The sequence below is a fragment of the Salmo trutta genome, chromosome 12, assembly GCF_901001165.1.
Source record: "Salmo trutta chromosome 12, fSalTru1.1, whole genome shotgun sequence".
Taxonomy (NCBI): domain Eukaryota; kingdom Metazoa; phylum Chordata; class Actinopteri; order Salmoniformes; family Salmonidae; genus Salmo; species Salmo trutta.
Window position 1 is genome coordinate 30,444,488 of NC_042968.1, and position 12,049 is coordinate 30,456,536.

The window sequence follows — 12,049 nt, forward strand, 5'->3', positions numbered from 1 at the left end:
CACACACGGCCCAAAACAAAGACATACAAACACATAGAAACAGAACATAGAACACCCACCCAATGTAACACCCTGGCCTAACCAAAATAAAGAACAAAAAACCCCTCTCTATGGCCAGGGCGTTACAGTACCCCCCCCCCCCCCCCCCCCCCCCCCAAGGTCCACTCCGGCACGGCGGGCCACTCCGGCTGATCCGGGCAGACGGGCCACTCCGGCAGATCCGGCACGGCGGGCCACTCCGGCTGATCCGGGCAGTCGAGCCACTCCGGCTGATCCGGATAGGCGGGCCACTCCGGCAGCTCCGGACAGGCGGGCCACTCCGTCAGCTCCGGACAGGCGGGCCACTCCGTCAGATCCGGCACGGCGGGCCACTCCGGCAGATCCGGCACGGCGGGCCACTCCGGCAGATCCGGCACGGCGGGCCACTCCGGCAGCTCCGGACAGGCGGGCCACTCCGTCAGCTCCGGACAGGCGGGCCGCTCCGGACAGGCGGGCCACTCCGTCAGCTCCGGACAGGCGGGCCACTCCGTCAGCTCCGGACAGGCGGGCCACTCCGGCTGATCCGGGCAGACGGGCCACTCCGGCTGATCCGGGCAGTCGAGCCACTCCGGCAGATCCGGCACGGCGGGCAACTCCGGCAGATCCGGCACTGCGGGCCACTCCGGCAGATCCGGCACGGCCGGCCACTCCGGCAGATCCGGCACGGCCGGCCACTCCGGCAGATCCGGCACGGTGGCCACTCTGGCAGATCCGGCTCAGGGTTCACCAGGCTGGGGAGACATGAGGGAGGCCTGGCTCTGGGCGCAGGCCCTGGACTCACCAGGCTGGGGAGACCCGCTAGAGGCCTTGTCTGAGGAGGCGGCACAGGAGAGACCAGGGTGGAGGGATCCACCGGAGGACTGGTCCTTGGAGGAGGCACGGGCTTGACCAGGATGGGAAGACATGCAGGAGGCCTGGTTCTGGGCGTAGGCACAGGACGTGCAGGGCTGGGAAGACATGCAGGAGGCCTGTTTCTGGGCGCAGGCACAGTCTTCACCAGACAACCAGCATGCACCTCAGGACGAGTATGGAGAGCTGCCTCAGGTGACATCATTTCCACGACACGCTCCGTAGGGCGAATGCCGTGCCTTATGCACCAAACTAGCAGCTCTCTCATCTCTCTCTCCTTTAATTTCCCCATTAACTCCTTCACAGTCTCTGCCTCGTACCCCTCGCTCAGCTCCAATGTCAACCCGACTGGCTCTGGTTCCGACCTCGGCTCCGCCGACTGTCCCGTGTGCCCCCCCCAAAAAAATTATTGGGGCTGCCTCTCGTGCTCGTTGCGCTCTCTCTCCTCATAATATCGCCTCTCCGCTCTCGCTGCTTCAATCTCCCACTGCGGGAGGCGATACTCCCCAGCCTGAGTCCATGGTCCCTCTCCGTCCTGTATCTGTTCCCATGTCCACGAGTCCATCAAGCTGTTCTCCTGTTGCTCCTTCCTCCTCCGCTGCTTGGTCCTGGTTTGGTGGGTAATTCTGTAAGGGCTGTCGTCGGAAGAAGACCAAAATGCAGCGGAGTTAGTGTTCGTCATATATTTAATTACGGCAAGAACACTATACAATACAAAACAATAAACAGACAACCAAAACAGTCCTGTCACGTTTAACACAGTAACACGAACAGAAACAATTACCCACAAAACCCCAACAGAAAAACATGCACTTATGTGTGACTCCCAATCAACAACAACGAACTTCAGCTGTGCCTGATTTGGGAGCCACACACGGCCCAAAACAAAGAAATACAAACACATAGAAACAGAACATAGAACGCCCACCCAATGTAACACCCTGGCCTAACCAAAATAAAGAACAAAAAACCCCTCTCTATGGCCAGGGCGTTACAGTGTAGTTCATTGCATGTTTAATAATGAAAGTACCTACCAAAAGGAGAACATGGATGTGGTTTATTTCTGTGCATGTTAAAACAGTTAAATAAGTAGCATATCTGGATGTGGTTTACAGTACATATATCTGTCAACACAGTCATACACATTATGTATAATCCTGTAATATGATTCTGGCCCGCGATGTCAAAAATATAGCCCTCCATGGAAAATAATTGCCAGGCCTGGCATAGAGTGACTGACTGCAGCATCAGACTGGCTGGGGCTGATGTGGATACTGATTACATCAACAGACAGGCTGGGGCTGAGGTAGATACTGACTGCATCATCAGACTGGCTGGAGTTGAGGTGGATACTGATTACATCATCAGACAGGCTGGAGTTGAGGTGGATACTGATTACATCATCAGACAGGCTGGGGCTGAGGTGGATACTGATTACATCAACAGACAGGCTGGGGCTGAGGTAGATACTGACTGCATCATCAGACTGGCTGGAGTTGAGGTGGATACTGATTACAACATCAGACTGGCTGGAGTTGAGGTGGATACTGATTACATCATCAGACAGGCTGGGGTTGAGGTAGATACTGACTGCATCATCAGACTGGCTGGAGTTGAGGTGGATACTGATTACATCATCAGACTGGCTGGAGTTGAGGTGGATACTGATTACATCATCAGACAGGCTAGGGTTGAGGTAGATACTGATTACATCATCAGACTGGCTGGAGTTGAGGTGGATACTGATTACATCATCAGACAGGCTAGGGTTGAGGTAGATACTGATTACATCATCAGACAGGCTGGGGTTGAGGTGGATACTGATTACATCATCAGACAGGCTGGGGTTGAGGTGGATACTGATTACATCATCAGACAGGCTGGGGTTGAGGTGGATACTGATTACATCATCAGACAGGCTGGGGTTGAGGTGGATACTGATTACATCATCAGACAGGCTGGGGCTGAGGTAGATACTGATTACATCATCAGACAGGCTGGGGTTGAGGTGGATACTGATTACATCAACAGACAGGCTGGGGCTGAGGTGGATACTGATTACATCAACAGACAGGCTGGGGTTGAGGTGGATACTGATTACATCATCAGACAGGCTGGGGCTGAGGTGGATACTGATTACATCATCAGACAGGCTGGGCTGAGGTGGATACTGATTACATCAACAGACAGGCTGGGGCTGAGGTAGATACTGATTACATCATCAGACAGGCTGGGGTTGAGGTGGATACTGATTACATCATCAGAAAGGCTGGGGTTCAGGTGGATACTGATTACATCATCAGACAGGCTGGGCTGAGGTGGATACTGATTACATCAACAGACAGGCTGGGGCTGAGGTGGATACTGATTACATCAACAGACAGGCTGGGGTTGAGGTGGATACTGATTACATCATCAGACAGGCTGGGCTGAGGTGGATACTGATTACATCATCAGACAGGCTGGGCTGAGGTGGATACTGATTACATCAACAGACAGGCTGGGGCTGAGGTAGATACTGATTACATCATCAGACAGGCTGGGGTTGAGGTGGATACTGATTACATCATCAGAAAGGCTGGGGTTCAGGTGGATACTGATTACATCATCAGACAGGCTGGGCTGAGGTGGATACTGATTACATCAACAGACAGGCTGGGCTGAGGTGGATACTGATTACATCATCAGACAGGCTGGGGCTGAGGTGGATACTGATTGCATCAACAGACAGGCTGGGGCTGAGGTGGATACTGATTACATCAACAGACAGGCTGGGGCTGAGGTGGATACTGATTACATCATCAGACAGGCTGGGGCTGAGGTGGATACTGATTACATCATCAGACAGGCTGGGGCTGAGGTGGATACTGATTACATCATCAGACAGGCTGGGCTGAGGTGGATACTGATTACATCAACAGACAGGCTGGGGCTGAGGTGGATACTGATTACATCAACAGACAGGCTGGGGCTGAGGTGGATACTGATTACATCATCAGATAGGCTGGGGCTGAGGTGGATACTGATTACATCATCAGACAGGCTGGGCTGAGGTGGATACTGATTACATCAACAGACAGGCTGGGGCTGAGGTGGATACTGATTACATCAACAGACAGGCTGGGCTGAGGTGGATACTGATTACATCAACAGACATGCTGGGCTGAGGTGGATACTGACTGCATCATCAGACAGGCTGGGGCTGAGGTGGATACTGATTGCATCATCAGACAGGCTGGGGCTGAGGTGGATACTGATTGCATCATCAGACAGGCTGGGCTGAGGTGGCATCATCAGACAGGCTGGGGCTGAGGTGGATACTGATCATCAGACAGGCTGGGGCTGAGGTGGATACTGATTGCATCATCAGACAGGCTGGGGCTGAGGTGGATACTGATCATCAGACAGGCTGGGGCTGAGCCCAGTCACCCAGTGACCACCTATGCCTGAGCAGGCAGCAAGCAGCAGAGCATATTCCATTTCTCGCTCTCTGAAAAGTCTACAGTAGCGGGACCATTCCATTTCTCATGCACTGCACTGCACAGCAGGGCCTATTCCATTTCCCACTCACAGCACTCCACTGAAGGGCCAATTGAATTTCTCACTCTACATTTCCTTCTCATCACTGTCTGCACCAGGTGTACATTGCTCCACTTTCACTCCATTTTCCACCTTGTCTACCTCTCCGTACTGCTTCTCTCCATCATGTCTTTTCCTCTGCAGTAGAGATTTCAGCAAGACATCACAGATGGCTGTTTCTGCATATTAATATTTGATTCTCCTCAGATATGTCCCCAGGGTTGGTGAAATATTAACCATGTTCTGGTGTTATTGAAATCTCATTTCTTTTGAGCCCAAAATCTTTGTACATGGTGTCTGTTCATGTCTTCACCCCTCTCCTCCTTAGCTCTTTGTCAGTCACTGTCTGTGTCGTTGCCTGGCTACCAACCACTGTCACCCCTACATTACTAACTAGTGTTGTTTTTCACGGTTGTACAGCGAGATGCATTACCTGGTATCTCCTCTACCTGGTTGTCACCTCTGTCACCCCTACATTGGTGACAGTAGTTGTCTCCTGAGAGTTATTCATGTAGTGTTTTCTTATGTGTTACAGCGCGATGCAAAGGGACAGTACCTGTTTGATCTCACCTGTCACCACCTGAACCTGCTGGAGAAGGACTACTTTGGCATCAGATATGTGGACCCAGACAAACAGAGGGTGGGTGGTGCCAACCGACAGGGAGGAGGGGTAACTCCCTCTCTCTCTGTTTATGTCTGTCTATCTATCTCTCTCTTTCTTTCTGACTGTTTCTCTCTTAACTACCTCTCCCTTGCTGCCACTTTCACACTCTCTCTCCCTTCCTCCCTCTCCGCTCTCTTTCTCTCTTTCTTTCTTTCTCTCACTCTCTTTCCCATGACATCACACATATACCACTGAGCAGGCTATTTCTACAGTTTCTCCCTCTCTTCTTTCTCCTCATTTCATGTGTGCCTGCAGCAGAGCCCAACCCCATACTTTACTGCGTCACAGCCTGAGGTCATTACTGTGTGTTAACTCTCTTGTCTGCACAGCCTGATCCACACCCGCACACCCACACCCGCACACACCAGATCCTATTCCCAGAGGAACAATGGTTCCGTGCCGATCAGAATCAGTTCCTGTTCTGTCTCTATCTCAACACTTTCAGAGATGCTAGTGTTGTTGTTGTTGTGAGGAAATAACATTTGGTGGGATGGAGGGGGATTGACAGAGTGATGGAGGAAAGTGGTAGCACATCCTTCTGCCCATAAAGTAACCAGAAGAAGACAGCCATCTGCTGTCAGACAGACAGATTGAACAGGATCTCTGATTGGAGCTGTTGGGTGTTTCTTACTGTGAGTATTGAACTGGACCTTACTTGGAAACATATTCCCTCACCCTGATCTGTGGGAAATGCTTTTGTCAGGTGTACATTATGTGTAATAAAGCATCATTCTACCTTGACAGACTAATTGGTTACAGTACACATATAATTATATCAGTCTAAAAGTATTATCTATTCTAAACACGAGTGTCAAAATCACATTGTTGAGGAGCTGATGCAATAATGTGAAATATAAATATATATATATATATATATATATATATATATATATATATATATATATATATATACAAAAATTGTATTTAACCTTTATTTAACTAGGCAAGTCAGTTAAGAACAAATTGTTATTTACAATGACGGCCAAACCCGGCCAAACCCGGACGACGCTGGGCCAATGTGCGCCGTCCTATGGGACTCCCAATCACGGCCAGATGTGATACAGGCTGGATAACCTGTCAGTTCATATGCCTTGTGACCGTGATATATAGGCCTAAGGCCGAGACAATAAGAAGACAGTGGCAGAATAAATTCAACCACACCTTTGTTTCATCACAAAACCTGAGAACAACCTCTGTCCTGTGAAGTCCACAAAGCATATTGTATGTAACAAACAGTTACATGACCTACAGAATGGTCAAGCAAGTTAATGTTTCCCACATTTTCGGACTACTAAACAACTATTGATTTAGAACCAGGGAGAGTTACCGCAAGTCGCAGAGAAAACAGGAGATGCCTCCACTAATCCAGCACCATTTACACTTCAACATTTCACCCTCATCAAATCACCTATGCCTAGTTTAATACAGTGACAACAAAAATATACCAAATACAATTTAGTCTAATCAACGTACGCTAAATATGATGTGGCTGTTCTGATTTCTCTGTGTGTGTGTGTGTGTGTGTGTGTGTGTGTGTGTGTGTGTGTGTGTGTGTGTGTGTGTGTGTGTGTGTGTGTGTGTGTGTGTGTGTGTGTGTGTGTGTGTGTGTGTGTGTGTGTGTGTGTGCGTGCAAGTAGAAAAAACATGTTGACTCACCCTACTTGTAGAGAAATGCCAATTCCATCCTCCTCTCTTTCATGTTGATGAAACGGTCTATGACTCTGTCATACAGTACACACTTTTATTTTTTGTTGTCCTAGGCTACCTGGCTAAAATGCTTGCTCACTAGCCTAACTTCCTTTCGTGGGCAACGTTAGCTAGTTAACATCAGCCTTCCACATCTAGCTACATATTGAACTTCCATCCTCTCAGGTCAGGGCACCATATATGAATTTATGGTTGGATCAGAAATGCCATCATTGGCCAGCACAGAGAATTAAGTAAAACCACAACTCCAAATCCCTGTCTTCATCCATGGATAGTTTAGGAAAGGGCCCATTTTAGCTAGCTAGCCACCGGAGGACAACAACATGAGATGCAACAATTCAAGTTGTTTCTGTCTATGACGTATTGCTCTCGTGACGTGATTGGAGTGAAGCCAAATCCAAACTGGCTTCCCTTGACACATTTTTTTGGTGCACCAGGACCATTCACAGTTGAGCTCACTCAGTTTTTTTCAACGCTGATTGGCTGTTATTTTATACTTTTTTATGAAGGGAGGCCAAATGCTTGCTGGCTTCCCTTGCATTCAACACTACAGGCGGCAACAATGTCATACTTTTTTTGACCAGACAGCATCAGATAGATGGCCTACACATACAGAGACAGAGGGGCACTGTTTTGCTCACTCGGATGCTTTCTCCGGCGAGATACATTCAGACATTCAGCCTTGCAAATTGAAGGAAAATTATGAAACACAGAGAGGCGAATAGTCCATTTAAAGTATATATATATATATATATATATATATTGTCAATATTTTGGGGAAGCCTTGCTTCTCTTGGCATCCATGAATACACGCCACTGGTGCCTTCCTCAGTCAGAGTCAGAGTACTTAACCCAGTCTATATTCACTGTCAGTCTCTTCTATACACCTTGCAGATTGGCAGGTAGTTAGAGCAGTGTTTCAGGGTTTGATAGAAGGACTGTAGTGAGGGTATATGAGGCTTTGACAGACACAACTCTGTCACAGTCTATCAGTGAAGCACTCAACCAAGCCCTCCTCTCCAGAGCAGAACCTCGAGGCCAGGGGAGAGACAGGTGAAGTCTGGGAGATATGAGAACATCAACAAACTAGGCCAGTATCACCAGTGTAGTGTCATACCCTCCCCACTCAATTCATGTATTCCATTTTTCATTCAACCTTTATTCATACAGATTAATTGAGATAACATCTGTTCAACTCACCAGAGATGTTTTTTTCTCCTCCTAATGGTTATGAGCTGACAGACAACAAGCGTTTCTCTGAGTGTCCTTCCTCTAAAGCACTTTCCTTTCTTTCATCTCTATAAGAGTCACTGGGTAAGAGAGAGAGAGGGGGGGTGATGAGGAGCGAGAGAGGGGGGTGATGAGGAGAGAGAGAGGGAGGAGGATGAGTAGAAAGAGAGAGAGAGAGAGAGAGAGAGAATATAAACATCAGCGAGGTAGAGAGAACACAGCGTTAGGATGCTCAGTGGAGTTCTGTTCTAGAATGCCCTCCAGGTCGAGACAACAAGTCAGAATGCACAACTACTGAGCAATCAGACCACGTATTCTGTCACTAATGTCTAGAGTAGAGGCAGAGGGATAGCAGTCAGGTATTTAGCGCCTAGAAAACAACGTTTTTGACTGATCTGTTTTTGTTTTTGTCTTTCAGCATTGGTTGGGTTTTACAAAATGTATTGCCAAACAAATGAAATGTAAGTACATGAATGCATGACCATGTATGACTATTGAAGTATACATGATGATATGCAGTTCCAAATTTGATTGGGTGATTGAGTCGTTGGCAGTTACTACTAGTTAGGTCACAGTAACTACTAGAAAAAGCCTCTGTTCTAACATGTGACCTCTCCCCCCAGCCCAGCCTCCATTCACCATGTGTTTACGTGTCAAGTTTTACCCTCCCGACCCGGCTGCCCTGAAAGAGGAAATCACAAGGTAAGAGACTAGAGACAGAGTCTGACAGGCAGAATGGAGTGGGCTTATAATAGAGGAGACTAGAGTGCCAGCCATGCACTGCTGTCAACCCAACCGGGACGGAGGGAGGGAGGGAGGGAGGGAGGGAGGGAGGGAGGGAGGGAGGGAGGGATAGGTGGTAGGAAAAGAGAGTGTGGATTTTGCCTACAGTGGGTGCAATGGATTGGAAGAATTGGTTTGGTCCAAATGGTCCAAATGGTCCAAATGACATTGGATTCTTCCAACAGTGGGCATTCACTCTCTTTCATCTGATTGAAACTCCCCATGTTGATGCTGAATTTTACACACATCTAGAATATCAGTGGTAGACTACAGGCATGAATGAGTGAGAACAAGCTGATTTTAGGGGTATCGAAACCCTACAGGGAATCCGTTTGTAGGAGGATTTAGACCAGATAACTCTTTCTTTAAGCTGCAATGTCAGGTCACCCTGCTTGCACAATGTGGTACTCTATCTCTGACAATCACACTACGGTGTAGAGGAGGAGGAAAGAGGGAGGAGGAAAGAGGGAGGAGGAAGGAGGGAGGAGGAGGAGGCAGGAGGAAGGCGGAACGGCTGCCTTCCTCACACCTCACCTAGTTAGTCTGGGTCCAAATGGCATCCTATTCCCTATGTAGTGCACTAAGACCAGAGCCTGGTCAAAAGTAGTGCACTATATAGGGAATAGGGTGCCATTTGGGACACAACCCCAGTCCCATCATGATGCAATCTAGCCCCTTTCACTTTCCACTGCTTCCCATTGTCTCAACCCCAGTCAGAGCTAGGGAGGGAGAGAACGCTTCCCAATCCTCCACCATCTGGTGATGCTGCCAGTAGCACCTTCTGTAAAGACTAGACACACACACACTCACATACACACACACACACACACACACACACACACACACACACACACACACACACACACACACACACACACACACACATATACACACACACACACACTCACATACACACAAACACACACACACACACACTCACATACACACTCACATACACACACACAAACACACACTTATGACATTTTGCTGTATGATTAATAGTGGTATTTATTGCGTTACTGCTCTTAGAGAAGATAAGGCACTGGTGTGTGAAATGAATGCTGGGTAAGATATTCTGAAATGTGTGTTTTCTTGGGATGCAGTCTGAGGCAACTTGATCTCACATGAAACGTTCACATGAATTGCAAGAGCCTGAATAACAATCACATTCTCAACCAGAAGACTGAAGGAGGACTCTCCATGGACCACAGCTAAACTGATCTATAAACCCAAAAGCACATCTCTTGTGTGCTGGCCAAGTAACAGTCTGTCACAGAAGACTACAGTTAAACCAGTAGATCACGAGGAGTTAATTATACCTCAAATCATAACTAAATCACAGATGATATGTGAAATCATAGAGGACAGAACCAGGGTGAAAGATAATCACCACAGATCCACTCAGATCCACTCAGATCATATCATATAAGTGAAGTTCTATTTGAATAGGAGGGTGGCACTGCAGTGTAGGAGGTAAGGATGTGGTTAACAGAGCAGGTTCTGAATGAGACTAGACAGGGTTATGTATTAATGATGGGGAGATGGGAACTAAAAGCCTGGGCTGAATCCAAAATGGCCCCCTATTCTCTATATAGTGCACTACTTTTGGTCAGAGCCCTGGTCAAAAGGAGTGCACTAGTTAGGGGATACGGTGCCATTTGGGACACAGCCTGGTTTTCCATATATTTATTAGCTAGAGGGTATATTATGTTGCACCAGGCAAAGTCAGCAGCACTCTGCAGGGAGGAGAAGATGTGAAGGCAGAGTATAGAGTTGTGACTTATCTGACTTTACGTGTTCAGGTCTCAGGCAAGGTTAGGCTACTCATCACGCAAACAAGCTTGAGTCACAGAATGAAACCTCTATTGCATTACTTATTCCTTTCATCTCCTCGTGGGGCAAAGGGCCTATGTTGCATAGAGACACTATATTGCTTATGCTGCTAACCTGGTAAACCTGCTGAATGCTGATATACCTGCACCAAAACATCCCTGACAATGGCTCTTTTCCTCTCATGTCTTAACACACCTGGACACATGGAGTTGCCTGTAGACAGTTTTATCTATTGTGCCGTTTACTTTCCAGCAGGATTCTATTGAATTGGAGAGGAAGCCGTCTCCACGTTGTTTTGTCATCCTGTGTAGAACGACCCAGTAGCAACCAGGGGACTGTTTGTTTGAATCAAACTAGTAGAAGTGGAAAAGTTATTTCATCATCCTGCTTTATAGAAGAGTCTCATGTCGACAGATCTCTGAGGGAGAGAATTCTTCACTATCTCCTCAACCTGAGAGATAAAAGGTTCCAATTAAGAGAAGGGCCAGATAAGGTGAAGTCCCCTCTGTGTTGGGCTGTGGAAGTGGCTGTGCTTTAGCTGGGAATGGAATGGTCTTCTGGGCCCTATAGGCTAGAGGCAGGAAGGAGCAGAGACAGACTCAGAGAGACACGCCATTATTCGCCTCAGGCCTTCCTTTACCAAATGTAATCGATGTGAAATGGCTAGTTAGTTAGCGGTGGTGCGCGCTAATAGCGTTTCAATCAGTGACGTCACTCGCTCTGAGACTTGAAGTAGGGTTTCCCCTTGCGTTGCAAGGGCCGCGGCTTTTGTGGCGCGATGGGTAACGATGCTTCGTGGGGTGTCAGTTGTTGATGTGTGCAAGGGTCCCTGGTTCGAGCCCGGGTTGGGGCGAAGAGAGGGACGGAACCTACACTGTTACACAAACACTGTCTATCTCAAACACTCTCCTCTACAAACCCTTTCCAAACAACCAACAAATGAACAAAGAGTTAAGTGAAGAACATCGTCTGGGAATTTAAGATCAGGGCTCTCTTGGGTCGTCTGTATGACCCACTCATCCCTTTAAATGGAGCTACAAATGGAATGAAAGAAATTAGAAACAAATCATTTAGGTTCAGTACATCTCTTTGCTTGTTTGGAGTGGACCAAAAAACACACTGTTTCTGATGTTCCTTTGCAGATATCTAGTCTTCCTACAGATCAAGAGAGATCTGTACCATGGCCGTCTCCTGTGTAAGACGTCGGATGCTGCCATGTTGGCTGCCTACATACTACAAGGTAAATGGACCACAGCAACCCCATGTATTTCTTGCCTATTTTTTAATGTAACCTTTATTTAACTAGGCAAGTCAGTTAAGAACAAATTCTTATTTACATTGACGGCCTACCAAAAGGCCTCCTGC

The 12,049-nt window shown here is 47.8% G+C and overlaps 1 protein-coding gene across 2 annotated transcripts in view; it reads left to right on the top strand.

Annotated features, from left to right (window-relative positions):
- Window positions 1-12,049, top strand: part of LOC115203331 (FERM domain-containing protein 5) — a 153,582-nt gene that overhangs the window by 127,572 nt on the left and 13,961 nt on the right. Inside the window, exons 2-5 of one of the 2 annotated variants that reach the window (XM_029767934.1) lie at window positions 5,003-5,107; window positions 8,487-8,529; window positions 8,692-8,770; window positions 11,827-11,924. In XM_029767934.1, coding sequence (XP_029623794.1) covers window positions 5,003-5,107; window positions 8,487-8,529; window positions 8,692-8,770; window positions 11,827-11,924 — 325 coding nt within the window. Of the gene's footprint in view, window positions 1-5,002; window positions 5,108-5,701; window positions 5,764-8,486; window positions 8,530-8,691; window positions 8,771-11,826; window positions 11,925-12,049 lie in introns of those variants that run through there. The other variant, XM_029767935.1, reaches the window with a different exon arrangement.